This window comes from Oncorhynchus mykiss, chromosome 15, assembly GCF_013265735.2.
Source record: "Oncorhynchus mykiss isolate Arlee chromosome 15, USDA_OmykA_1.1, whole genome shotgun sequence".
Taxonomy (NCBI): domain Eukaryota; kingdom Metazoa; phylum Chordata; class Actinopteri; order Salmoniformes; family Salmonidae; genus Oncorhynchus; species Oncorhynchus mykiss.
This window is the reverse complement of record NC_048579.1, coordinates 54,880,080-54,907,999: the sequence shown is the minus strand read 5'-3', so window position 1 is coordinate 54,907,999 and position 27,920 is coordinate 54,880,080. Positions and strand designations below refer to the sequence as shown.

General features: G+C 46.4%; 1 protein-coding gene across 11 annotated transcripts in view; it reads left to right on the top strand.

Moving 5' to 3' along the window:
- LOC110490751 (filamin-C-like) overlaps window positions 1–27,920 on the top strand; it is an 84,509-nt gene that overhangs the window by 56,149 nt on the left and 440 nt on the right. For 3 of the 11 annotated variants that reach the window (XM_036944643.1, XM_036944646.1, XM_036944651.1), the window contains 38 exons: window positions 1,566–1,692; window positions 2,104–2,240; window positions 2,796–2,989; window positions 3,132–3,389; window positions 3,836–3,959; window positions 4,195–4,355; window positions 4,449–4,539; window positions 4,760–4,929; window positions 5,582–5,699; window positions 6,134–6,396; window positions 7,369–7,966; window positions 11,403–11,576; window positions 13,111–13,273; window positions 13,551–13,711; window positions 14,901–15,068; window positions 15,173–15,296; window positions 15,518–15,674; window positions 16,694–16,883; window positions 17,044–17,067; window positions 17,219–17,466; window positions 17,851–17,943; window positions 18,377–18,476; window positions 18,695–18,835; window positions 18,939–19,067; window positions 20,192–20,365; window positions 20,536–20,697; window positions 20,910–21,113; window positions 22,337–22,489; window positions 22,645–22,767; window positions 23,017–23,292; window positions 23,922–24,191; window positions 24,395–24,532; window positions 24,662–24,777; window positions 25,452–25,584; window positions 25,867–26,043; window positions 26,293–26,511; window positions 26,984–27,196; window positions 27,286–27,920. The exon at window positions 27,286–27,920 is cut by the window's right edge and continues 440 nt beyond it. In XM_036944643.1, the coding sequence (XP_036800538.1) occupies window positions 1,566–1,692; window positions 2,104–2,240; window positions 2,796–2,989; window positions 3,132–3,389; window positions 3,836–3,959; window positions 4,195–4,355; window positions 4,449–4,539; window positions 4,760–4,929; window positions 5,582–5,699; window positions 6,134–6,396; window positions 7,369–7,966; window positions 11,403–11,576; window positions 13,111–13,273; window positions 13,551–13,711; window positions 14,901–15,068; window positions 15,173–15,296; window positions 15,518–15,674; window positions 16,694–16,883; window positions 17,044–17,067; window positions 17,219–17,466; window positions 17,851–17,943; window positions 18,377–18,476; window positions 18,695–18,835; window positions 18,939–19,067; window positions 20,192–20,365; window positions 20,536–20,697; window positions 20,910–21,113; window positions 22,337–22,489; window positions 22,645–22,767; window positions 23,017–23,292; window positions 23,922–24,191; window positions 24,395–24,532; window positions 24,662–24,777; window positions 25,452–25,584; window positions 25,867–26,043; window positions 26,293–26,511; window positions 26,984–27,196; window positions 27,286–27,473 (6,659 nt within the window). In that variant the 3' untranslated portion in view covers window positions 27,474–27,920. The remainder of the gene's footprint in view (window positions 1–1,565; window positions 1,693–2,103; window positions 2,241–2,795; window positions 2,990–3,131; window positions 3,390–3,835; window positions 3,960–4,194; window positions 4,356–4,448; window positions 4,540–4,759; window positions 4,930–5,581; window positions 5,700–6,133; window positions 6,397–7,368; window positions 7,967–11,402; window positions 11,577–13,110; window positions 13,274–13,550; window positions 13,712–14,900; window positions 15,069–15,172; window positions 15,297–15,517; window positions 15,675–16,693; window positions 16,884–17,043; window positions 17,068–17,218; window positions 17,467–17,850; window positions 17,944–18,376; window positions 18,477–18,694; window positions 18,836–18,938; window positions 19,068–20,191; window positions 20,366–20,535; window positions 20,698–20,909; window positions 21,114–22,336; window positions 22,490–22,644; window positions 22,768–23,016; window positions 23,293–23,921; window positions 24,192–24,394; window positions 24,533–24,661; window positions 24,778–25,451; window positions 25,585–25,866; window positions 26,044–26,292; window positions 26,512–26,983; window positions 27,197–27,285) is intronic. The other 8 variants (XM_036944647.1, XM_036944644.1, XM_036944649.1 and 5 more) reach the window with 5 other exon arrangements.

The window sequence follows — 27,920 nt, the reverse complement described above, 5'->3', positions numbered from 1 at the left end:
CTTCAAACATAAAGATATAAAACTGTATTTTTTTGTGAAGAATCAACAACAAGTGGGACACAATCATGAAGTGGAACGACATTTATTGGATATTTCAAACTTTTTTAACAACTCAAAAACTGAAAAATTGGGCGTGCAAAATTATTCAGCCACCTTAAGTTAATACTTTGTAGCGCCACCTTTTGCTGCGATTACAGCTGTAAGTCGCTTGGGGTATGTCTCTATCAGTTTTGCACATCGAGAGACTGACATTTTTTCCCATTCCTCCTTGCAAAACAGCTCGAGCTCAGTGAGGTTGGATGGAGAGCATTTGTGAACAGCAGTTTTCAGTTCTTTCCACAGATTCTTGATTGGATTCAGGTCTGGACTTTGACTTGGCCATTCTAACACCTGGATATGTTTATTTTTGAACCATTCCATTGTAGATTTTGCTTTATGTTTTGGATCATTGTCTTGTTGGAAGACAAATCTCCGTCCCAGTCTCAGGTCTTTTGCAGACTCCATCAGGTTTTCTTCCAGAATGGTCCTGTATTTGGCTCCATCCATCTTCTCATCAATTTTAACCATCTTCCCTGTCCCTGCTGAAGAAAAGCAGGCCCAAACCATGATGCTGCCACCACCATGTTTGACAGTGGGGATGGTGTGTTCAGCTGTGTTGCTTTTACGCCAAACATAACGTTTTGCATTGTTGCCAAAAAGTTCAATGTTGGTTTCATCTGACCAGACAATGTTCCACATGTTTGGTGTGTCTCCCAGGTGGCTTGTGGCAAACTTTAAACGACACTTTTTATGGATATCTTTAAGAAATGGCTTTCTTCTTGCCACTCTTCCATAAAGGCCAGATTTGTGCAATATACGACTGATTGTTGTCCTATGGACAGTCTCCCACCTCAGCTGTAGATCTCTGCAGTTCATCCAGAGTGATCATGGGCCTCTTGGCTGCATCTCTGATCAGTCTTCTCCTTGTATGAGCTGAAAGTTTAGAGGGACGGCCAGGTCTTGGTAGATTTGCAATGGTCTGATACTCCTTCCATTTCAATATTATCGCTTGCACAGTGCTCCTTGGGATGTTTAAAGCTTGGGAAATATTTTTGTATCCAAATCCGGCTTTAAACTTCTACACAACAGTATCTCGGACCTGCCTGGTGTGTTCCTTGTTCTTCATGATGCTCTCTGCGCTTTTGACGGACCTCTGAGACTATCACAGTGCAGGTGCATTTATACGGAGACTTGATTACACACAGGTGGATTGTATTTATCATCATTAGTCATTTAGGTCAACATTGGATCATTCAGAGATCCTCACTGAACTTCTGGAGAGAGTTTGCTGCACTGAAAGTAAAGGGGCTGAATAATTTTGCACAAGTTTGAAATATCCAATAAATGTCGTTCCACTTCATGATTGTGTCCCACTTGTTGTTGATTCTTCACAAAAAAATACAGTTTTATATCTTTATGTTTGAAGCCTGAAATGTGGCAAAAGGACGCAAAGTTCAAGGGGGCCGAATACTTTCGCAAGGCACTGTATGTGTGACCCTTGTGTGACCTGTTTGTGACCCCCTCAGAGGGACTAGAGGAGCCTGTGAAGGTGCGTGACGCGGGAGACGGGGTGTATGAGTGTGACTACTACCCCATCATGACTGGCAAATACACCATCACCATCACCTGGGGCGGACAGACCATCCCACGCAGGTAAAACCCTGTCATCCCCCCTATTCTGCTGTGGGCACAACCACATGAAAGTTACAAAGGCAATGTGCTCAACCATTAAGGGCTTTCCTGTGGTGTCCTGGAAGGACAGATGTTGAAATAACTTAAAGAAGCCAAAATGACCTGTGATGAGGCCCATGTTATGAAGCGTACATTCCTGCATTCCTTGGAGTTTAATGGTTGGGGGGAGGGGGGGGGGGGGGGGGGGGGGTGGAACTGGAAATATCACTGCTGCCCAACATCAATTACGTGAATTTTACTGACATTACAGTCAATGGGGCTATAAAGGATTACTGTTTGACGAGACCATCCCTGACTGTATGTGTGTCTATGTATGTATGTGTCTGCATTAACATGTGTGTGTGTGTGTGTGTGTGTGTGTGTTTCCTGCAGCCCGTTTGAGGTGGGGGTGAGTGAGGACGTGGGGTCCCAGAAGGTGAGGGCGTGGGGGCCGGGCCTGGAGACAGGCATGGTGGGGAAGTCAGCTGACTTTGTGGTGGAGGCCATCGGCACAGAGGTGGGAACTCTGGGTAAGTCTGATGGCCGTTAGAAGAGAAAGACACAGGATTATACTATTGAAATCCTGGCATGACTGTCAGGCAATTTATGTCCAAGCAGACACACACACACACACACACACACACACACACACACACACACACACACACACACACACACACACACAATAGTTATTAGTTGGAGAGTTGGAGAGATTAAAGCCCACATTTTGGGGGTCACTTGTCACGGAAACCAGCGCAAGGCCTGAGGGCTTCCTGTTCCTGTCACATGATCAGTCTGACCTGCCAGCTGAGGGAAAAGGTCATGACCCCTGATGGTTCACCTTATCACAGTTATTATACAAATTAGGATGGATTTACTCTTCTTTCTCTGTCTTCTACCTCTATCACAAGCGACAACAAAACCAACCTACCAATATTTCTTAGTCTGTTGCCATCTATGCCTGTTTGCCTCTTTGTTGCCAGTGTATCTGTGTGCATTTCTGTGTGTGTGTGTGAGCTTATATCTCTACCCACCTCTATATAATGTGTACCTATACCTCTCTCCCTGTCCCTGTTCATCCCCAGGTTTCTCCATCGAGGGCCCGTCGCAGGCTAAGATAGAGTGTGATGATAAGGGCGATGGGTCATGTGACGTACGTTACTGGCCCACGGAGCCTGGCGACTACGCTGTTCACGTCATCTGTGACGACGAGGACATCAAGGACAGCCCCTTTATGGCCCACATCCTCCTCACAGCCAATGACGTGTTCCCTGAGAAGGTTAGAACCCACCCCTTCACATTTACCCCACCAGCCTGCCAGCCTGCAGAACGAGAATATTAAAGTGACGTAACAGTAAGAGAATGGCATAAAGGCTACGTAAGGATGACATAACAGCATTATAAATGCCTTCTCCTTGCAGGTGAAGAGCTACGGCCCAGGTCTGGAACCGATTGGCTGCATTGTCAACAAACCAGCAGAGTTCACCATTGATGCAAGTGGAGCCGGCAGGGGCCAGCTGAAGATATACGCCCAGGATGCAGAGGGCTTCCCCATAGACATCCAGATCACAGAGAACGGAGACAGCACCTTCCTCTGTGTCTACATTCCCACCAAGCCCATCAAACACACCATCATTATCACCTGGGGAGAGGTCAACGTCCCCAACAGTCCCTTCAGGGTAAGACTGACCACCCAACTCTAACAGACTGTAATCAAATACCTGTTAGAGCAGGGCTCTCCAACCCTGTTCCTGGAGAGAGACCCTCTTGTAGGTTTTCACTCCAACCCCAGTTGTAAATAACCTGATTCAGTTTATCACCAGCTAATTATTAGAATCAGGTGCGCTAGATTAGGGTTGGAGCGAAATCCTACAGGACGGTAACTCTCCAGGAACAGGGTTGAAGAGCCCTGTGTTAGATACACATACAGTACACAGGTACAGTACGAAACTTACAGCGTTCTATTGCAAAGTCAGTGCATTTGCAAAGATATTATACAGCTTTGTACAACGTTATAGTACTGGTAATGTATGGTCATTGCTGTGTGTGTGTGTGTGTGTGTGTGTGTGTGCGTGCGTGCGTGCGTGTGTGTGTGTGTGTGATTGTGTGTGTGTGTGTGTCTCAGGTGACCATCGGAGAGGGCAGCCACCCAGAGAATGTGAAGGTGTATGGTCCAGGTGTGGAGAAGTCAGGTCTGAAGGCCAACGAGCCCACCTACTTCACTGTGGACTGTAGCGAGGCAGGTCAAGGTGAGATGCAACAGAGAAATACAACACATAGAAGGGTCTTCACTACTCAACGTTGTAGCTGACAGTTTGCAACCTGAATGGGTGTTGTTGAGTGGGTTCTAACACTGATGAGTAGTTTGTTGCCATCTGCCTTCTCAATGTTAAACAATCTTACTTGCGTTTTTCCACTCCAATGTTCATCCCCTTCCTGAATTCCCTAATCCCGGACCCCTTCACTCCCATTCCCATTCCTCAGGGGATGTCAGTATCGGCATAAAGTGTGCACCCGGCGTGGTTGGTCCGGCAGAGGCAGACATTGACTTTGACATCATCAAGAACGACAACGACACGTTCACAGTGAAGTACATGCCCCCTGGCCCCGGACGCTACACCATCATGGTGCTGTTCGCTGACCACGTGAGAGAAAGAGAAACTACGCCACCATTTTTAGCTTCATTATTATGAAACCAAACAATGACAATGACCTTCCCACTTTGACCCTTGACATAGGAAATACCCATCAGCCCTTTCAGGATCAAGGTGGACCCTTCCCATGACGCTAACAAGGTGAGGGCGGAGGGACCCGGACTCAACAAGACAGGTGAGACTTCTAGTAACCATGACAACAAGCCGCCAACATGGCCAATAGAGCAAAATCACATAAAACTATGATGCTAATAATGACTTTAGAGATACAAAACAATGGATATCAATGTCCAATTCTGGCATTTTATTTAATTCTATGATAATGACTGTTAATGCAGCTGATTAGTAGATCAGTTGTATTGATCATGAATGTCCCTCTGTGTGACAACGTCTAGGAGTGGAAGTAGGTAAGCCCACCCACTTCACCATCTACACCAAGGGAGCGGGCAAGGCCAAGCCTGAAGTGCACTTCACCGGAGCAGCCAAAGGGGACGCCGTTCGAGACTTTGAGATCATTGACAACCATGACTATTCCTACACCGTGCGCTACACTGCAGTGCAACAGGTATGTAACCATGACTACTCCTACACCGTGCGCTACATTGCAGTGCAACATGTATGTAACCATGACTACTCCTACACTGTGCGCTACACTGCAGTGGAACCGGTATGTAACCATGACTACTCCTACACTGTGCACTACACTGCAGTGCAACATGTATGTAACTATGATTACTCCTACACTGTGCGCTACATTGCAGTGCAACAGGTATGTAACCATGACTACTCCTACACTGTGCACTACACTGCAGTGCAACAGGTATGTAACCATGGCTACTCCTACACCGTGTGCTACACTGCAGTGCAACAGGTATGTAACCATGACTACTCCTACACCGTGCGCTACACTGCAGTGCACATATGTTCAGTATGTCCATATGTCATAATAACAACTCATTCATCTTTTCTCTCTCTCTCTCTCTCTCTCTCTCTCTCTCCATCTCCCATATCCTCTTTCTCTCTTTCTCTCTCTCCCTCCCTCCCTCATTCCCCACCATATCGCCCTCTGTCTCTCCCTCTCTCATATCTCTCTCTCTCTCTTCCCCATCTCTCCCTCTCTCTCGCTCTCCCTCTCTCACACTTTCTTCCTCCCTCTCTGTCTCTCCCTCTCTCTCTCACCCTTTCTCCCTCTCTCTCTCTGTCTCTCCCTCTCTCAGGGTAACATGTCTATCTCAATCTGCCATGGCGGTGACCCCATTCCCAAGAGCCCCTTCAACATCACTGTGGCTCCGCCCCTTGACCTCAACAAGGTCAAAGTTCAGGGGTTGAACAACAGTGAGTAACTAAGAAACTGACCAGGAAATAACCACTGTTCATCACATGGAAGAGTGTGACCTCATGACCTCCAACACACTTGTCTTCCCCAGAACACACAGCCATAGATAATACATTGGCATTCTTCTGACAGTTACTTCCTTTAAGAAGAAATATATCAAATCAACTGGCCCTCCCTCGTGATATTCAATACTGCCAAGGAATTATTTGACTGATTCACCAAGGACAGTATAGTATTTGTTTTGTGTGATGGCTTGGCTCCATAGTCATATAGAAAATAATTATGATCCCCTAGGTATCTAGTCATTCCAGTCTGCTAAATTCAAATCTATTGTTTTCACTTTGGTGCCAAATAGGAATGTAGGCTATAGCCCAGCCTGATACCCTGTGTGTGTGTGTGTTTGTGTGTGTGTGTGTTTGTGTGTGACCTACAGAGGTTGACGTTGGGAAGGATCAGGAGTTCACAGTGAGCACGCATGGCGCCGGTGGCCAGGGCAAGTTGGATGTGAAGATCACCTCGCCCTCTCGTCGGCCAATCCCCTGCAAGCTGGAGTCTGACACGGCCAACGAAGTGCACACTGTGAAGTACATTCCCCCTGAGGAGGGACCCTACAAATTGGACATTAGCTATGATGGGAACCCTGTGCCTGGGAGCCCCTTCACTGTGGAGGGGGTGATGCCCCCTGACCCCTCAAAGGTAGGATACACCTGAGACGAACACACACACACACACACACACACACACACACACACACAACATGTGTACTGTACAGTAAGCACTGTAGAATACAGATCACCAAAAGATTGTGTGGACAAAGCTAGTGGGTTTTACACTTTGAGCTATGCTGGAAGGAATGTTCAGACATTTCACAACACTGTGCTGCTCTGTCGAGCGATTGGTCCAGTCTGCATGGGGTTAACAACTGTCAGAGAGGGTCTAACTCAAAACCCAGGGTGTCCTATCTTAGTAGTGAGTATCTCCTCACCCCTCTCTCTCTGCCCCTTTTTCCATCTCCCGTTCTCACACAGACAGGTCCAGGAGCAGTAGAAGTGTAATACAGTGATAATGAAACATATTCATCACTCTGATCACCTGGGGGCTGTTTGATTTGGCCAAGACTCATCCAGAGAGTACCAATCATTAACCAACGTCAGCAGATGTGTGTTTGTGTGTGAGAGAGAGAAAGACAGAGCGAGTATGTGTGCGTATACATGTGCGTGTGTGTGCGTTTGTGTGTGTGTGTGATTCCCTTTGGTCACAGTTAGATGAGTCAGGCAGGGAGGTCACTGCTGTCCCATGTGGGACTGGGGCTGTTGGTACATAGCACACCTGACCCCCTTCACCAGATATTCCCCCCCCCCATACACCATCACTCTCGGAAAGCATTACTGGGAGGGTTTAGAATGCGCCGGTCATGCAGAGAAGGAACTGAAATAGTTATTGTGGTCATAGACATATGCATTTTTAATGTTGGTCAGATGGAGTCATCTTTCAACCATTTCTCAGATGAGACTCCTGTTACTTCTTCACTTCTGATGGCTCTATTACTGAAATTCAATCGAGCTTAATATTGCATACTCCATTTTATTTGTAACATAGAGCACCCATTTTAGATCTAATCACCCCATCTGAGCTGTCTAATGGTTTCTCCCCCCTGCTGTCTCTCAGGTGCGTGCCTATGGCCCAGGTCTCCAGGGGGGCATGGTGGGCAAGGCGGCCCCCTTCGCCATTGACACCAAGGGTGCGGGCACTGGCGGGCTGGGCCTGACCGTGGAGGGACCATGTGAGGCCAAGATCGAGTGCCAGGACAACGGCGATGGCTCCTGCTCTGTCTCCTACCTGCCCACAGAGCCCGGCGAATACGCCATCAACATCCTGTTTGCCGAGCAGCACATCCCCGGCTCCCCCTTCAAGGCCATGGTACAGTCTGTGTTTGACCCCAGTAAGGTCACAGCAAGTGGGCCAGGCTTGGAGAGAGGGAAGGTCAACGAGGCAGGGTCGTTTGTAGTGGACTGCTCCAAGGCTGGGGAGGCCGAGCTGACCATTGAGATTATTTCCGATTCGGGGTCGAAGGTGGAGGTGCGTGTTCAGAACAACAGTGATGGGACCTATTCTATCACATACATCCCACAGTTCCATGGCATGTATACTATCACCATTAAATACGGGGGGCATGCCGTGCCCAAGTTCCCCGCCCGGGTGCAGGTGGACCCAGCCGTGGATACCAGCGGGGTGAAGGTGTACGGACCAGGAGTGGAACCCAGAGGTAAGACCATTCACAAATGTAGATAATCATCGTCATCATCGTCATCATCATCATGATGGCTTTTCACTTTGAATGTTTTTCGCTGAATCTAGATGGGGCTTTTCAGATCTCAGGCTTCGTTGCACATATCTGATACAGAATTCAAAAAGGATTTCAGCTGAATAGCTTCTGAGTGAGTCAAACAAGGTTTAGGACTTATAAAGGCGGCCTGTAGTTCACAAAAGACGCAGTCTGTAGCCTACTTTCTTAACAGTACATAAAATAGATATTTTCAGAGAGAAAAGGGCCATGAATAATATGAATGAAGAAGTTGGTTCTTACGGTGCCAAATGCAATATAAGTGAGGTTGTAGAAAAGGTAAAGGTTGTAGCTTAAATCAGAGGCTACCACATCCCTGCTGTTCAAAAGACTCTGCTACCACATCCCTGCTGTTCAAAAGACTCTGGCTGTGTTCAAAATGGCACCCTGTTCCCTATATGGTGCAAAAGAAGTGCTCTATATAGAGAATAGGCTGCCATTTTGGACACAGTCTCTGTGTTATTGTGGATGGATCTTGCCGTCCTCCCTCTCTCACTGCTAGTTTAACCCTTGACTGAGTTCAGGCCAGCCATTACATCAAACACAGGGTGAATGTCACAGTAAAGCAAAATAAACCAAGAGCCCTGGCCAAGAGACGTCCATCTCCTCTCGATTCCTCTGTCATTTCATTCCATTGTGATTCAAAGCACAACGGCAGTCTTTCCTGCCTTTATTACACCCCATGCTTGTCCAGCTCTTACGCTCTCTCTCTCTCTCTCTCTCTCTCTCGCTCTGTCTCTCTCTCTCGCTCTGTCTCTCTCTCTCTCTCTCTCTCTCTGTCTCTCTCTCTCTGTCTCTCTCTCTCTCTCTCTCTCTCTCTCTCTCTCTGTCTCTCTCTCTCTCTCTCTCTCTCTCTCTCTCTGTCTCTCTCTGTCTCTCTCTGTCTCTCTCTCTGTCTCTCTCTCTCTCTCTCTCTCTCTCTCTCTCTCTCTCTCTCTCTCTCTCTCTCTCTCTCTCTCCCTCTATTTTATTACTTTATTTACATGGAAAGTAAACACTTACATTGTCAAAGTAAACATATAGCGACGATGGTCAAAGAGAGCAATATACTAGACTGTAATTAATTCTTAAGAGTCTAAGCCGTTGGCAAAACAGACAGTCAAGGAATAAGGTTTTGAAGTGTCTGTCCCATATCTAGGAGATATAAGAAAGCTCAGGAAATATAATGAAGCAATGATAATGATAGTGATACTCATATTAGCAGCAATTGCAACAAATAATAATTAAGAATAGGTTAATATGAATAATCATACTATAATCATACTATACTTCTCACAGGCTGTCCCTCAGGTTGTGGAAGGAGGCCACACATCAGTTTTTAACCAAGAATGTATTTAAGTTTGTCTTCATCATTTAGGTTTTCAAATTCTTTTTGTTGTTTTATAATTTTGGGAAGAATATATTTCTTATGTCAGAATATCTGTCACAGTTTGACAGAAAATAATGTTCTGTCTCTTCCTCTTCCTGGGTGAAGAACGAGCACAGCCTGTCCTCTCTGAGTAGTCAGGTTTGCCTGTGATGACTGGTCTCTATGGCCAGGCTGTGCTCACTCAGTCTGTACATGCAGTAGTTAGTGTTTTCCTCAGTTTTCAGATAGTCAGATAGTCTGCCACTGTGTACTGTTTGTTTAGAACTAAATAGCATTGAAGTTTACTTTGATTATTTGTGGGGGGTTTTCCCAATTGGTGATATTTTTATTTTTGCTCTGTGATAATGTGGTTGGGCCAGATTTTCTGAGGGCTGTCCGGAGGATTTGTTGGGTTGGTAGTGGTTAGTGAATTGAGCCTCAGGACCACCTGGCTGACGAGACTCTTCTCTGTGGTCACCTGACAGTTGAGGGCTTTTTAGTGGTATGAGCGGGGTCACTTGTTAAGAAATGATTATATAATTTGGTAGGTCTTTTTTTGGATATCAATCAGAAGAGGGAATTGGCCTAATTCTGCTCTGCATGCGTTGTTTATAGTTTTTCTCTGTACTCTTAGGATGATCTTAGAGAATCCTCATGCAGTGTTTCAATTGGGCGTTTGTCCCATTTGTCAAATTCTTGTTTTAGAAGCGGACCCCACACTTCCCTGCCATATAGTGCAATTGTTTCTGTTGTTGATTTGAATATTTTGAGCCAAATCCAAATTTTTGATGTTTAATTTGATAGATATTTTAATGACAGAGAAAGCCCTACCTTGCTTTGTCTTCAAGTTAATTCACAGCCAGGTTGAAGGTCACTGTGGAGCCCAGTAAAAATGGATATCGGTTTTCCCTGACATCTGGATAGAATGTTTGTCTTTTTGAGATTGACTGTCAGGGACCAGGTCTGACAGAACTGTTGCAGATAATCTAGTTGTTGCTGTAACTCATATTTTGCGGGGGACAGCAGCACCATGTCTGCATACAGGAGGCATTTTATTTCTGTGTTAAGAGTGAGACCGTGGGCTGTTGATTGTTCTAGTTAAAAATAAAAAAAATTAAATAGACTATAAATAGACCATTTTTAGTCCTTAGTTCCAGATGTCAGGGGAATAGCCTACACTCAAAACTTGGTTAATGGAGTGTGGCAGTGCTAAATTTGTGGTCTGTGCATTTGATAAATTCTCTCTCTCTCTCTCTCTCTCTCTCTCTCTCTCTCTCTCTCTCTCTCTCTCTCTCCCTTGCTCTCTCTCTCTGTCCTTTCTCTCCCACTCCTATTCTCTCTCCCCTATCTCTTTCTGTCCGTAGAGGAAGGAAAATAAACTGACGATTAGCCGTAGCGACCTGACCACAGTTTGACTGACATTACTACCCTGCATAGCCCTGTCTGGCTTTGATTAGACTTGGACAATCCTGATTGGCCATGTCTGACTGTGAGGGGTTGTGATTGCTTTGTGATTGGTTGGTTGTGTTCCTGATTGGCAGTGATTGGCTGGGCTTTTAAAGCCAGTGGAATTGATACTGCAGACGTGCGGCTGTCCTTGGAGGTTTGTGTTAACTCAGACAGACCTGCTGTCGAATTAGTCTCAGCTTAGATCCCAAGGGAAAAGTTAGAGATAGACAGGGGGAAGAGAGAGAGAAAGAGAAATGTGTGTCTATCGCATAGATAGAAAATATTTGCTGAGAGGAGAACGGCTCATAATAATGGCCAGAACGGAGCAAATGGAATGGCATCAATCACATGGAAACTGTGTTTGATGTATATGATACCATTCCACTGATTCCGTCCAGTCATTTCCACAAGCCCGTTCTCCCAAATGAAGGTGCCACCAACCTCCTGTGGATCAGAGAACGAGGGACAAAGACAGAGGTGCAGCCAGCCAGACAGACACTTCACCAGAGACAGACAAAACAACCAAGCTCCACATATATATTGCATCTGTGTTGTCTACAGGGGTCCTGAGGGAGGTGACCACCCATTTCATCGTGGATGCCCGTGCCAAGAGCAAGACCGGGGGCAGCCATGTCAAGGCCCGCATCGTCAACCCTTCAGGCGCCAACACAGACGCCTACATCACTGACAAGGGAGAAGGCACCTACAGAGTGGAATACGCTGCCTATGAGGATGGTAAAGGCTCTGAATGTGCTGAGTCATGCAAATGTACCAATAATGTGATGTACATTCTATCTAGAGAACATTATGATGGATGAAGCAGAGTATCAGGCACAATGTATTATCTGCCATATATGAAGCCAAAACTCATAGGAAAGTCATTAGATTGCCTTGGATTTTATTGTACCTGAATGAGCCCAGAGCCGCCTCAGTACACCCGTCTGATTGGCTTATAGCCCCTCTTGAGGCCTGCAGTGAGGGAGTCTGGGTAGCCTTGGTGCTCACCCTGTTTGTGAATGTTTTTCCAGCGCCACATGTCGTAATTCCCAAAAAATAAACCTTGTGGCTTTCATAAAACTAACTGTTTTCCCTCCCCCTTAGCCAGGGGGAAAAGAGCTGAGCTCAGCTGTTCTGCCCTTCATGACTTTAACATACTCTAGCCTGCCAGGAAGCAGTGTGATTTCTCCCAGTGTAGGCCCCTTGGCCCATATTCACCAAGTGGCTATGAGTAGGAACACTGATATAGGATCAGTTTGGGGGGGGGGGGGATCTGATCGGAGATCAGCACTCCTACTGTGATATCATTTGTGTATACAGGCCCTGGCTGGAGATACGAGAGGAGTTCGAGAGAAGTGGGAGTTGATGTATATTTAGGCCCCGGCTGTTGAGGACACGAGGGGGAAAGAGAGCACACACGTTGAGATTACTTGGAAAAGGGAGAGAGAAGATGGGAGAGACACACAGAACAGAAAGAAAGAGGGAAGTTAAGGTAGAGAGGGGGAGAGAAAGAGTGATGAGCTAGGGAGAAAGACAGAAAGGGAGAAAGGCAAAAAAAGAACATTATAACAATGAATGAATGGAAGCTGGAACTGAATCTGCTCCCAGAGAGAGAGAGAGGTGGAGGGATAGAGGGATATAGAGAGGGAGATAGAGAGAGAGGTCTGGGGGAAGTAAGGTATTAGTAGCCGGTGACTGTCTACAGAGGGAGGGCAGATGGTTTTCCACTAATAGGGGATGCCTGTTACGTCCAGGCCTCAACCCGCTGAATTGGGGACAGAAATACGCAACCTTGTGGCTCTCTGACATGGACTTTTCATGAAGAAAGTCACGCACACACACACACACACACGCACGCACGCACACACACACACACGCACGAACGCACACACACACACACACACACACACACACACACACACACACACACACACACACACACACACACACACACACACACACACACACACACACACACACACACACACACACACACACACACACACACACACACACACACAGTTTATTGTAGCAGTTTAGTAATCTAATCAGTATTCCTCTAGCAATGGCCACAGTGATTCACTGTTGAGATTGGGTTTTTTGGTCACACTAGTTTCAAAAGAAAGTAGTCAAATGTGCTTTTGTGCGTGTGTGTGTGTGTGTGTGTGTGTGTGTGTGTGTGTGTGTGTGTGTGTGTGTGTGTGTGTGTGTGTGTGTGTGTGTGTGTGTGTGTGTGTGTGTGTGTGTTCTCTCACTGCTTGTGTGTGTTCAGGGATGCACCTGATAGAGGTGCTGTATGATGATGTGGCGGTGCCTAACAGTCCGTTCCGTGTCCCGGTAACGGAGGGTTGTGACCCAAGCCGTGTCAGAGCCTACGGCCCTGGTCTGGAGGAGGGCCTGGTCAACAAACCCAACCGCTTCACCGTGGAAACCAGGTACTAACTTACTTACTTAATCCTCATCATTACCATGTGGAACATAAGGCTTCTATCAGAGATTTACACTGCATCATTCTGTCAATCTGTTCAGGGGGTACACACTGGGCACAAACTGGGGTGAAAATGAGAAATGGGGTATAAGTAGGGGGAGAAAGGTTAAATGGTGTGGCAAAAAACAACATCTCAGTTATGAGATACTGGAAAACATTATTCTCTCCTTCCTCTTCACCATCCCTCTCTCTTTGTCCCCCTCTCTCCCTCCCTCCCCCTCTAGGGGTGCTGGTACAGGGGGTCTGGGCCTGGCCATCGAGGGTCCGTCAGAAGCTAAGATGTCCTGTAAGGACAATAAAGATGGCAGCTGCAGTGTGGAGTACATCCCCTTCACCCCGGGAGACTATGATGTCAACATTACCTTCGGAGGCTTGCCCATCCCAGGTACTTTATGATGTCACTTCTTCTGAGAGAACCTTCACTTCCTGTTGGAAAGAATTTAAACTCTTCATGATTGGTTGATAAAGAGTGTTAGTGTCATGGAAGATGTTTTGATTGGTCTCGGCTTTCTAAAAGGAACGTGTATCAATGTACACTAGACCTGTATATACCACATGCTATAAGTATGGAATGGGAATGTTTTGCTTGGTCAGAGAGGAAGAGGTGAAGCGAGAGGTCTACTCCGCCCAAACTATGTCCATGAAAATAAGCCCACGAAGTGAGGAGAGTCAATGAGAGAGTTTATCTCTAATTTGCTAGGTGAGGCTTATTTGATCAAATAGAAGTTTCGTAATGGCAAGGTTGTTATTAATTAAAGGTTGTTAGGTTTGGCCGGTGTAGGCCATCATTGTAAATAAGAATTTGTTCTTAATTAACTTGCCTAGTTAAACACTTTTTTTTTTTTAAAGATGTGGACGCACGTGGCATTTTGGCAACTTTGGAAAATATTTTTTATTGGAGTTGTGCATGTCATAGAAATAGAGGAGTCATCATGGATAAAAGCAGTTTTAGCATGGACATTGCCATTGAGGGCTTCCCAATGACTGTATATATGAGTGGACAAAACCATTGATCACGTGACACCATTCATTCCTATGTCATGGAGACATAACATGCACAGTTTAAGCTACTCCAGGAAGTGATGTTGCAGGCTAACTCAGTGCTCCCCCTCAATGAGTAACTCAAGCTGAAGGCCGGCCGGGGTACTGGAGGCTGCCTTTAGCAACTAAATTACCCTTATAACTTCTTCTGTTTGCAATTTTAAATTAGTCGGTTCAAGGACATACATCTGTTTTATTAGAAGCAATTATTGGTACTGATTTTCTTTGAATTTCTATGGCCTGTTGTTCACACATATATCTGCTCTCTCTTTGGCTAGAATGGTCCCATCTGATCTCATCTTCTCTTGCCTGCCTTCCATATTTGAGGACATGTATTTCCATTGTTAGAGCATTCAAATATCTTGGCAATGCAGGGCCTGTATAACACATGCTACAAGTATGTAATGAGAGTGTTTTGCTTGGTCTGGGCTTTCAAAGAGGTACGTAAACAAATGAATACTCATCAATGTACACATGTAATGTATACCTATACGTGTATAATTCCATTAGACTCCTGCCTGTGTGTGTTGCAGGGAGTCCCTTCCGTGTGCCAGTGAGAGAGCTGGTGGACCCAAGTAAGGTGAGGTGTTCAGGCCCAGGGCTGGGTAGTGGAGTCAGAGCCCGTGTTCCTCAGACCTTCACCGTGGACACCAGCAAAGCTGGCCTCGCCCCTCTGGGAGTGGTGCTGTACGGACCTACTGGTGAGAGAGAGAGAGAGAGAGAGAGAGAGAGAGAGAGAGAGAGAGACCCACCCCTCCTTAAACTTTTCAGACTGTGGTCAATATTGAATTACTTCCCACTTCAGGAGTGGCTGAGCCAGTGAACATCACGGATAACGGAGACGGAACACACACAGCGACCTACACCCCGGCCAAGGACGGCCCGTACACCGTGTGTGTGAAGTACGCTGACCAGGAGGTTCCTCGCAGGTCAGAACAGCAGGAGGAGGAACCAAACTGTGATCACATGTTTCCATCAAATCTTTGTACTGAATACACAATGATTTCATCCCTCTGTCATTCTCTATTTTCCTGTCTTGAAGTGGAAATTCAGTTGAACTGAAACATTTAAATCCTTGAGAGATTTAAATCTTGATCTTTCATAAACAATCCTTTCTTTTAAATGATGTTTATTTTTCCTCTCTCTGCAGTCCGTATAAGATCAAGACATTGCCTGCCCATGATGCCAGTAAGGTGCGTGCCAGTGGGCCAGGTTTGAATGCCCAGGGTGTGCCTGCCAGCCTGCCCGTGGAGTTCACCATCGATGCCCGCGATGCTGGCGAAGGCCTGCTCACTGTGCAGATACTGGTGAGTCACCTCCGCCTCTGTCACTTCCTCTCTAGACAGGAAACTGTCATAGACTGTGAGCTCAGACATTCTCCTCCCTATTTACAAGATAACCTCCATTTATTTTTCTTTAACCTTAAGATGATAAACATCTCTTCAATCTTGCTGTCATGATTCATGCTTGTTACCAATTTCGACATTTCTACCTTATTTTCTTATTGTGTGTTTAATAAAAAACCCAAACACCAACTCCCATGTCAAGTCAGCCCCTCCCCCCATTCTACCCATTCCTTTCTCGCTGCCCCTCCCTGATCTGGGATGTGGTTGGGTTGTGGCTGTGACGTGTCTGCCTGTTGACTTGTCTTGATGGGTCCAGGCGCGAGGTCTCAGTGTTTGTGGAGGACTGGGGCAGGAGGGTATGGGAGAAGCATACAGTCAATGGGACCATACCCTTCAGTATTCTTAAGAAAGGCTCCATGAGGCCTGCTCTCTTCTCTTTCACCCTTCTCGCTGTCTGCCATCTCCCCTTGCCCTCTTGTTCCCTTTTCGTCCCCTTCCTCCCTAGTCCCCTCGTTCCTTTTCCCCTTGTCTTTTTTGTACTTGCTGAGGACCCCGGGAGGAGTATTTTGTCTTCTCTATGTCTCCTTTCACTCTCCTCTCTTCTTACTGTGAGATAGGACAGAAGCCAGTCTATGTAGGAGAACAGGGGATTGTAGACCAGATAAAAAGGCATTGTAGACCAAAGTTAAAACAATGCATAAACAACGGATTAACTTGCTCCCTGGCTGAAACTTCACTGAAACAAGTTCGGTGCTGTGACGAGTTGGGACAGCACACATCAAAAACCTGGAGGAGGAACTGGGAGGAACAGGGATCTCTTGGATGTTTGGAAGTGAACGGTTCTCTTAAACAGCAGTACACAGCCAATGAAAGACAAACATTCTCCATCCCCTCAATGTCCCTCCTCACCAGTCTGTGTGGACTGACCTCCATTGGGTTTGGCTAATTGGCTAATGTGGTTTGTATCCCTACACCTGTAGGACCCAGAAGGCAAGCCGAAAAAGGCCAACATCCGTGACAACAGAGATGGGACGTACACAGTGTCCTATGTACCAGACATGGCAGGGCGCTACACCATCACCATCAAGTATGGAGGAGATGAGATTCCCTACTCACCCTATCGTATCCATGCCCTGCCCACTGGAGACGCCAGCAAGTGTCTGGTCACAGGTCAGTGAGAGGACTACATGTAAATGTATATCTATATCCGTACTGTATGTATCTATGAAGAAAGGAAGGCCTGGATAATCATTGCTCTGATGAAGTAGCTTTGGTGGGTTTTAGCCCATGATGCCACGTTAATGAGGCACCATTTACTTTCTATCTACAGTTTCCATTGGAGGACATGGATTGGGTGAGCATTTCTTAACATGATCATTCTTCTGAAAACTAGCATGTACACCAGTATATGTACAGCACATGATTATATTGACTTGATGTTTGTGATGACGGGATAGTTTCTGTAGTTCTGTATGGTCTCCTTACATGTCCATCATTCTCGACAGGTTCAGGCCTCGGACCCACCATCCAGATCGGCGAGGAGACCGTCATCACCGTGGACGCAAAAGCTGCTGGGAAGGGGAAGGTGACCTGTAAGGTGTCGACGCCAGATGGGGCCGAGCTAGACGTGGACGTGGTGGAGAATTCCGACGGAACGTTTGACATCTATTACACGGCTCCGGAACCTGGGAAATACGTCATCACCATCCGCTTTGGAGGAGAACACATTCCAAACAGCCCCTTCCACGTGGTGGTGAGTACTTTCTGATGCTACAGTACACACGGAATCATGGGTACTGTAGTCCTTACCTGAATTTGTTGGGAAAGTGTAGTTTTTTTTTTTGTCACAGTGTTGCCATAAATGTGTTTCATTCATTGAATGTCTTCTGTAACGCTATGGTATGACACGATGTTGTGTGATCTCTAGGCTGGTTCAGATACAGTAGGTTTGACTCATGTCATGTGACAGTACATGAGATGTGCACGGTTTGCTACTTACATGAGCCTACGCTAATCCTTGGAGGATTACTATAACTGTGTGTGCATGATGATTTGTAAATTCCCCATAGAAATATGATGAGTAGTTAGTCGATTTCTATGAAGTTTTCCTAAACGTGTGACTTACCCTCCCCACCAGGCCAGTGATACCGTCCCTATAATAGAGGAACCGTGTGACAAGCTCCAGTTACAACAGCCCTACCAGGCCTACCAGGGCTACCCCCCTCACTGGGTATAAACCCGCCAGCAATTACCTCCACCTCACCTCCACCCTCTCCTTCAGCTCACCCACCTCCTTCATATCCCAACACCATGATTCCTACTTTGCTTTCCATGTACATCTCAAAAACCTCTGTGTTGAAAATCATTGTATGTCCACTTCATTTTTGTTTTGCTTGTCTCCTTTATGGCGACGGCCATTGATTTTGTATGTCTCTGTTTTGTGTGCATGAGTCGCTTTGCATTGCTTTGACTGTTTTTCTTTCAGCTTATCTTGATCATCTCTCAGGCCTTCAAAGCCTGGACTCTCACCTGTCCTGTCTGCCCAGAGTCAAGGCCTATGCCTGGGCTTGTGCTTTCACCTCCATCCCCTCGTACTATCCCTGAGCAGAGATATAGACCAGAATGCCAATGCTAATGTTAATTGAACCATTTCCCTTTCATAGGCCACAGAGGAGCCAGTCACCACCGGCGATATCATGGAGCCTATGCTCCGCCCCTTCAACCTGGTCATTCCGTTCACCGTTCAGAAGGGAGAGATCACAGGTGAGATTTAACTGATGTCTGACAGTGTGTGTGTGTGTGTGTGTGGTGTTTGCTGTGATATGTATGATAATAACTTACCTGTGTGTGTGTGTGTGTGTGTGTGTGTGTGTGTGTGTGTGTGTGTGTGTGTGTGTGTGTGTGTGTGTGTGTGTGTGTGTGTGTGTGTGTGTGTGTGTGTGTGTGTGTGTGTGTGTGTGTGTGTGTGTGTGTGTTTCCAGGTGAGGTACGTATGCCCTCAGGTAAGACAGCCCGTCCTAACATCACAGACAACAAGGATGGGACAGTCACAGTGAAGTACGCCCCTACAGAGAAAGGCCTGCACGAGATGGACATCAAATATGATGGAAACCACATCCCAGGTACATATTGCATAGAGAAAAACACACACACACACACACAGAGATTCTAATTCAATACAGAAAGTAGATCCATAATATGCTGTTTCATGCTGTTCCATCACAGGAAGTCCCCTCCAGTTCTATGTAGATGCCATCAATAGTGGTCATGTGACAGCCTATGGTCCTGGTCTGAGTCACGGCATGGTCAACAAACCTGCCACCTTCACCATCGTCACCAAGGATGCAGGGGAAGGTAAGGAACTGAACCAAACAATACCGCACTGATTTGTGCCACTACTGTGCTATGGTCAAATTCTATCATGGTATTAAACATGGCATTCAGCAATTCTCAAAGTCTTCAAAATCAAATCAAATCAAATCAAATGTATTTATATAGCCCTTCGTACATCAGCTGATATCTCAAAGTGCTGTACAGAAACCCAGCCTAAAACCCCAAACAGCAAGCAATGCAGGTGTAGAAGCACGGTGGCTAGGAAAAACTCCCTAGAAAGGCCAAAACCTAGGAAGAAACCTAGAGAGGAACCAGGCTATGTGGGGTGGCCAGTCCTCTTCTGGCTGTGCCGGGTGGAGATTATAACAGAACATGGCCAAGATGTTCAAATGTTCATAAATGACCAGCATGGTTGAATAATAATAAGGCAGAACAGTTTAAACTGGAGCAGCAGCACGGTCAGGTGGACTGGGGACAGCAAGGAGACATCATGTCAGGTATTCCTGGGGCATGGTCCTAGGGCTCAGGTCCACCGAGAGAGAGAAAGAAAGAGAGAATTAGAGAGAGCATATGTGGGATGGCCAGTCCTCTTCTGGCTGTGCTGGGTGGAGATTATAACAGAACATGGCCAAGATGTTCAAATGTTCATAAATGACCAGCATGGTCGAATAATAATAAGGCAGAACAGTTGAAACTGGAGCAGCAGCACGGCCAGGTGGACTGGGGACAGCAAGGAGTCATCATGTCAGGTAGTCCTGGGGCATGGTCCTAGGGCTCAGGTCCTCCGAGAGAGAGAAAGAAAGAGAGAAGGAGAGAATTAGAGAACGCACACTTAGATTCACACAGGACACCGAATAGGACAGGAGAAGTACTCCAGATTTAACAAACTGACCCTAGCCCCCCGACACATAAACTACTGCAGCATAAATACTGGAGGCTGAGACAGGAGGGGTCAGGAGACACTGTGGTCCCATCCGAGGACACCCCCGGACAGGGCCAAACAGGAACAATCCCTTTCCCTTGCCTGATTTTCCTCCATCCTTCTCTCACCCTTTGTCTCCTCCTACATTCCCCCATCTCTCCTCTCTTCTGCTATTCCTACTTTCTCTCTTCCTGTCTTTCTCCCTCTCTCCTCTCATGTCTAGGTGGTCTGTCCCTGGCGGTGGAGGGTCCCTCTAAGGCAGAGATCAACTGTAAGGACAACAAGGATGGAACCTGTACTGTGTCCTACCTTCCCACTGTGCCAGGAGACTACAACATCATCGTCAAGTTTGACAACAAACACATCGCCGGCAGCCCCTACACTGCCAAGATCACAGGTAATGACTATGTGTGTGTGTGAGAGAGAGAGAGAGAGAGAGAGTTTGTAACATGCAACGAGGCTAGAGAAAGATTTTATTCAAAGGTTGTATTCATTAAATGCAGGAATTCGTTTTCATTTTCTCTCCTTCATTCTCTTTGTTCTTTTATGTCCTTCTCTCCCCTGTAGGAGATGACACTATGAGGACATCCCAGCTCAATGTTGGCACGGCAACAGACGTGTCATTGAAGATCTCAGAGACAGACTTGACCAGCCTGACAGCGAGCATCAGAGCACCGTCGGGCAACGAGGAACCCTGCCTGCTCAAGAGACTGCCCAATCGACACATCGGTGAGCCACTCACCAGGCCTGGGTCCCAAAGTTTATCAATCTATTATTTAGTCAGTAACACAAAGTTCTGTAAACCTCTTTTTTTTTTGTTTCGAAAGAGACCTGGTAAGATGGCAGCAAGGGTAAACATGTATATGTTTAAACCATAGAGGCACAGATATAGTCATTCCATGTACCGGATTGCATTCTCCTCTATCCGTCCTCCCCTCTAGGTATCTCATTTACTCCTAAGGAGGTAGGGGAGCATGTTGTGAGTGTGAAGAAGAATGGGACGCACGTGACCAACAGCCCCTTCAAGATCATGGTGGGTCAGTCAGAGATCGGGGACGCCAGCAAGGTCAAAGTGTTTGGCCAGGGACTGGTGGAGGGACACATCTTTGAGGTGGCTGAGTTCATAGTTGACACCAGGAACGCAGGTGAGGGTGTTTTCATTGGTATTCATTGCGACAAGTTACTATTGAACATGATAGAGGGTTAAGATAATATTCAACTTTAAGTTAATAGTTTTTGCTGTGTATGCACTGTAAAAGGGTTGCCGTGAATTTGTCAGTAACTTGCAGGCGGCTCATTGTCAAGTAAGTTACTGTATTTCATATTGCAGTACACCTATTTTAATCTAAATACTGTATCAAAGCAAGCACTGCGTATTGACACACAGTACAATACCGTAGAATTGATTGTATTATACTGCAAAAAAGTAAATGCTACTGTAATCGTAATGAATGAATAGATGGATGAAATTCGTTGAGGGCATTAGGGTTTGTATTTGACAGTATTTGACTGTAATTACATGGGATTGGTGTAAAGAGATTGGCTGCTTGGTAATGTGTTCACTTTACAGCACATCAATGAATATTTGGTGTTTTATATCAGTTGCTCTTCTAGAGGTCTTAACAAAGGCTTCTAAAATGGCAGTGAACACACCCGGCAAAACAGACCAAAAGGACATGGCAAAATGCTCAATCATTATGGTTTAAGACTTGCTGCCACTCCAATCTGTGCCCTATTCCTTTTAAATTGATGGGGCACTAATACCACATGCAGGTTAAGTTAGTACAGCATTTTCACTAACGGGTGCAACAAATATAGCCTCTTACGCCTCAAATATGTTAATGAGACAGAATCAGCAATGCAGTGCACGCACTAGTGGTCAAAAGCTTTTTGGCACTCCACAAATCCAGTACGGTTTACTGTATTCTGTGGGATAGAATTACAGTACACTTGAAAAAACTCAACTTGTTTTTACTGTAAGTGCTTTTTTTACAATAACATACTGTTATTTTTTTTACAGTAATTTACAGGTAACAAGCTGCCAGTAAGTTACTGTAAAAACAAGTTATGGTTTTTACAGTGTACCATTCAAAATACAGCAATAATTTCCCTGCCCACAAAATGTTCCCACAGTGGACCATCATTTACAGAATGCTGCAGTAAAATGTTTCACGTATTTTACTGTTAATAATACTCAAAATGACTGTATAAATTACAGTTTTCCATTACAATGTGGATATGACTGGTGTAACCAACACTCACTGTTTCATCTTTCTCCCCATCTTTCTCCTCTCTCATGTCTCACTATCTAATCTCTCTACTCTTCTCATGTCTCTCTCTTTCCCTCCCTCCCTCTTCTCTCTATCAGGTTATGGTGGTCTGGGTCTGTCTATCGAGGGTCCCAGTAAGGTGGATATTAACTGTGAGGATGTGGAGGATGGTACCTGTAAGGTGACCTACTGTCCCACTGAACCAGGAAATTACATCATCAACATCAAGTTCGCCGACCAGCACATTCCAGGTGAGTTCAGGGGGCCTCCGGCGGCCTCGGGTGTCTTACAACATGCCTGTATACAATTCAGCTCCTGTCTAAACAGACTTATCTTGCTATGGGTGGTCTTGCATTTTTTTGTCGGATTTGGGTTCTTGACTGGCTGTGATTGGTCTAACCCACAGGAAGTCCTTTCACAGTGAAGGTGTGTGGTGAGGGCAGGGTGAAGGAGAGCATCACCAGGAAGAGACATGCTCCATCCATTGCTACTGTGGGCAGCACCTGTAACCTCAACCTCAAAATACCAGGTGAGAACCGTTATGGTCTGTGTGTGGTCCAGGATTGAGATTCCAAAAAGCCCACTGGCTCTCCTCCTTTCTATCTACCATCCCTCCTTTTCTCTTGTCTTCCTCTCCTTGCACAGTCACATGCTTTCACATACCTTTAAGCTGTTGACCCCTTGCTTGGTCTTCCTACTGCATAGTTCTATTTTCATCTCTTGCTCTTTCTTCCTCCTTCCCTCCCTCCTCCTCCTTCCACCCTTCCTCCCTTTGTAGGTAATTGGTTCCAGATGGTGTCGGCCCAGGAGCGGCATACGCGCACGTTCACGCGTAGCAGTCACACGTACACGCGAACGGAGTGCACAGAGATTAGTAAGACAAGGGCGGGGGAGACCAAGCGGGAGGTGCGCGTGGAGGAGAGTACCCAGGTCGGGGGAGACCCCTTCAGGGACGTGTTTGGAGAGTTCCTGGGGAGTCAGAGTCTCACAGGCTTCAGTGGGATACCAGCCACTACCAGACAGTCTCAAGAGGGTGTGTGTGTGACACAAGAGGGTGTGTGAGGCCTGTCTAATGCCGATTAATTGATTGGGAATGTGTGTGTTTTGTGTTGAGGGTCCAGTTTGGCTTTTTGTTTTAATCCAGACTAATACACACATCTAGAATACAAAATGTCAAACTATTGCTTGATTAAGTTGAATAAAAAAATGCATGATGCAATGATGTAAGTAACATTTCTGGATATGAATTAACGTGTGTGCCTTCGTGTGTGTTGAGTTGGGGAGTCGCTCCGTGTTCCTCCCAGATTGGAATTTATAGGAGGGCGTTTAAAGGAGAACGCAGAGCTGGAAAATCTGAGCAGTTCATGGCTGTCACCCCTGTGACCCAGCCATCGTACTCTGACACCACACAAAGCCAGAGACTGATCCACACGCAGCTGTATCCACATCTCAGTCTAACTTCATACAGTCTCTCTGATTCTCTCTGATTCTCCACTACCGCTACTAACGACCTGATTGTTTGTGAACAGAGTGAACAATATTTTGAAGTTTGTCTGAATCATTTCTCCTACTTCTGTCCTTCTCTCCTCCTCCTCTCTCTATTTCTTCTTCCCTCTCCCATATATTCCCCCCCCCTACTTTCGCTCTCTTTCCCTCTTTTTTTTCTCTCCCTCCCCCCTCCAGGTGACCAGGGGACCCAGGAGATGACGGCCCAGGTGACCAGTCCGGGGGGTAAGACGGAGGACGCAGAGATCATCGACGGCGAGGACAGCACCTACAGCGTCCGCTTCATCCCCCAGGAGATGGGTCCCCACACGGTCAACGTCAAGTACCGGGGCCAGCACGTCCCCGGGAGCCCCTTCCAGTTCACTGTGGGGCCCCTGGGAGAGGGAGGGGCACACAAGGTTCGGGCTGGGGGCACGGGGCTGGATAGAGGAGTGGCAGGAGTGGCAGGTAGGTTGGCTGAGGGGGGCAGTAGAGCTCTCTTAGAAAGTGATAGGCAGGGTTTGAAGCTTCTGAATAGGAGAGCCTTGCCTTGTAAGTCATTCACTAAATGTAGGGCTATATTGGGCTTTTGATAAAGATAATGAAACTATTCATATGCGTCTTTCCCTTTTCTATATACTGTATAACTGACTGTCTGTGTTCCTCTGTAGCTGAGTTTAGTATCTGGACCAGAGAGGCTGGAGCAGGGGGTCTGTCCATCGCTGTAGAGGGGCCCAGTAAGGCAGAGATCAGCTTTGAAGACAGGAAGGATGGATCCTGTGGAGTGGCCTATGTGGTGCAGGAGCCGGGTCAGACCAACATATTATACACGCTACATTAATCTAACGTACACAACAACATACTGGACATATTCTACACCTGAAATCACAAGGTTGACTATGTGCTCTCTCTCTCTCTCTCTCTCTCTCTCTCTGCAGGTGACTATGAGGTGTCCATTAAGTTTAATGATGAGCACATCCCAGACAGTCCCTTTATAGTCCCCATTGCCACTCTGTCTGATAACGCACGCCGCCTTACAGTCACCAGCCTACAGGTTAGAGCACACACACACACACACACACACACACACACACACAATCACACACACACACACACACACACATATATATATATATATATATATATATATATATATATATATATATATATATTAACACTCCAGACTCTGACATTGCACAAGCATTTAGCTACACCCACAATAACATCTCCTAAATATGTGTATGCGACCAATAACATTTGATTTGATTTGACACTGGATGCTGGGGTTGCTGACCTTATTCTGATGTCTATCATTATTAGCACCTTCATTACCGAGGACTGGAATGGTATTATACAGAGAGCAGAGTCCACTGCTGTATGAACAGACACACCTGTCATAACCTCTTCTTCATTTAAACCAGAGACGGAAGGTCATCTATATTTGAGTTGTAAATTAATTTAGATTAGCTATGAATAGTTTGATTAGTGGATACATTGGTCAGGCTACTCTGAAATCTATATGCAGGCAGTGTGTGTGTGTGTGTGTGTGTGTGCGTGTGTGTGTGTGTGTGTGTGTGTGTGTGTGTGTGTTAAAGTTGGGGGTGAGATGGTTGGATAATTATTATTAGATGCTTCTGCTATAGAGGAAATGTGTTACCCCACACCCTGTCATCAGTCTGACCACATGGGGCTTATTAGATCATTGACCTTTAACCTTTGTGATTGAAGGAGATGGGATTGAAGGTGGGCCAGGAGGCGTCGTTCGCGGTGCAGTTGAACGGGGCGAGGGGGTTGATAGATGCTAAGGTTCACACCCCGTCCGGAGCTGTAGAGGAGTGTTATGTTACTGAGCTGGACAGCGGTAAGACATAGCACTGAACAAACTGACAATACAACAACTCACTACTACACAGTACAGAAAATATCTAAGATACTGCCTTTTCCACCAGATCGATTCAATTCCTTTGATAATTAAGTGTTTTACAGTAGAGGGCTAGTACAACCAAAGCACCAGATGCTCATCCTACAATATAAATACGTTCATCTCAATTGCATGTCTTGCTAAATGAAAGGTTCAGTAAGTAAATTGTGAATATTGTAAAATGTCGGCCATTTTAACCTTCCCCTTCCTGTTCCCCTGCAGACCAGCACGCCATCCGGTTTATCCCGAGGGAGAACGGAGTCCACTCTATCGAAGTGCGTTTCAACGGGAGCCACATTCCCGGTAGTCCCTTCAAGATCCGTGTGGGAGAGATCGGACAGGTCGGAGACCCGGGAATGGTGTCTGCCTTCGGACCTGGGCTGGAAGGAGGAACCACAGGTATGAGGATCATTGTGTTGTAACCACACAAACACATACAATAAGGTAGACAAATATGGTATGTGTTTATTAGAATTTTAACACAGTTCAGTAATTAGGTCATTTCAAATACCCAAAGAAGGCCGATAGGCTACTGTAAGGAAAAATACACAAAATGTGTAAATGACCAATACCTGCTCACATGTCTCTTCGAATTCACCTCTGATTGGACATTTTCCCTGTCCATCTCTATCCCCTCCCCTCCTGTAGGCGTGGCATCAGATTTTGTAGTGAACACGTGTAATGCAGGGTCGGGTGCTCTGTCAGTGACCATTGATGGGCCGTCCAAGGTCAAGATGGACTGTCAGGATTGTCCCGAGGGTTACAAGGTCACTTACACACCCATGGCCCCCGGCAGCTATCTCATCACCATCAAATACGGAGGACCATCCCACATCGTAGGCAGCCCCTTCAAGGCTAAAGTCACAGGTAAGGCCTCTATAGAGCAACGCTATCCAGACATTAACGTTTCAGTGTTGAGTCTAGAATGTGTTGATGGAGAGATGGCAAGTGTGTGTGTGTGTACTGGTCTAATAAAGAGTCCTCAGACCTTGTGGAGGCTTGGTGTAATAAGTTGGAAGAGTCCCTAGCCTCTACACACTCCTATTATATTGGACATTCTGTACTTGTCCAGAGGGCTCCTAAGCTGTGTGTGTTTATGTTTTATATGAGGAGAGATTATGCAACACGCCAGTTCTTGTAGATCTTACGCAACCCCTTTTATGCAACCCCACTCTCTCTTCTTTCTCTCTCTCTCTCTCTCTCTCTCTCTCTCTTTCTCTCTCTCTCTCTTTCTCTCCACTCTCGCTTGCTCCCTCTCCCTCCCTCCTTCCTCTCTCTCTCTCCCCTCTCTCTCTCTCTCTCTCTCTCTCTCTCTCTCTCTCTCTCTCTCTCTCTCTAGGTGCTCGTCTCTCTGGTGGTCACAGTCTACATGAAACCTCGTCCGTACTTGTGGAGACAGTAACCAAGTCGTTGTCGTCGTCATCGTCGATGGGCGTGGCCTATGGCCCTAAGTTCTCTTCGGATGCCAGTAAGGTGGTCTCACGGGGCGCCGGCCTATCAAAGGCCTTTGTAGGGCAGAAGAACACCTTCACAGTGGACTGCAGCAATGCAGGTGAGAGGCGATGGTACGCCACATGCGCAGACACACACGCAGATACACTCACACAAATACTTAATGTTGCCGTATTTCTTCCCCTATAGGAACTAACATGTTGATGGTGGGGGTACATGGACCCAAGACCCCGTGTGAAGAGGTCTATGTTAAACATCTGGGCAACAGGATGTACAACGTCACCTACACCGTCAAAGAACAGGGCAACTACATCCTCATCGTCAAATGGGGGGATGAAAATGTCCCCGGCAGCCCCTTCCATGTCACCGTCCCCTAAGACTCATCCATCCCCTGTACAACCCCCTGCTGTATCCCAGAATGGACTAGTCCAACACCCCCACAGACACACTAAAGATGCAAAGACTTGTTCAGTCTGTCCGGAGGGTGGGGTGGGGGGGGGGGGGTAATTTACCCATCATGCATTGTGCCACATTTCTCTGATAACTCATCCAGGCGACATCACAAAATCTGAGGTGCCAATCATCCTATGTCTGTGCCGTCCCACCAACTAGCCACCCTGTTGCTGTTTACTTTCAATGAGAGGGAATGTACAAAGAGGTCAAATCATGTTTTCTGTCTGTATCAGCCTATGCTAGTATTTTCAGAGTACAAACACAGTATGCAGTCACTACCATGTGCTTTTTAGCCAGTCCCCCAATGGTGTCCCACACTGCCTGTACTGGCCTGGTCAAAATGGCTGCCTTACATGAGGGAAGATGGCTGT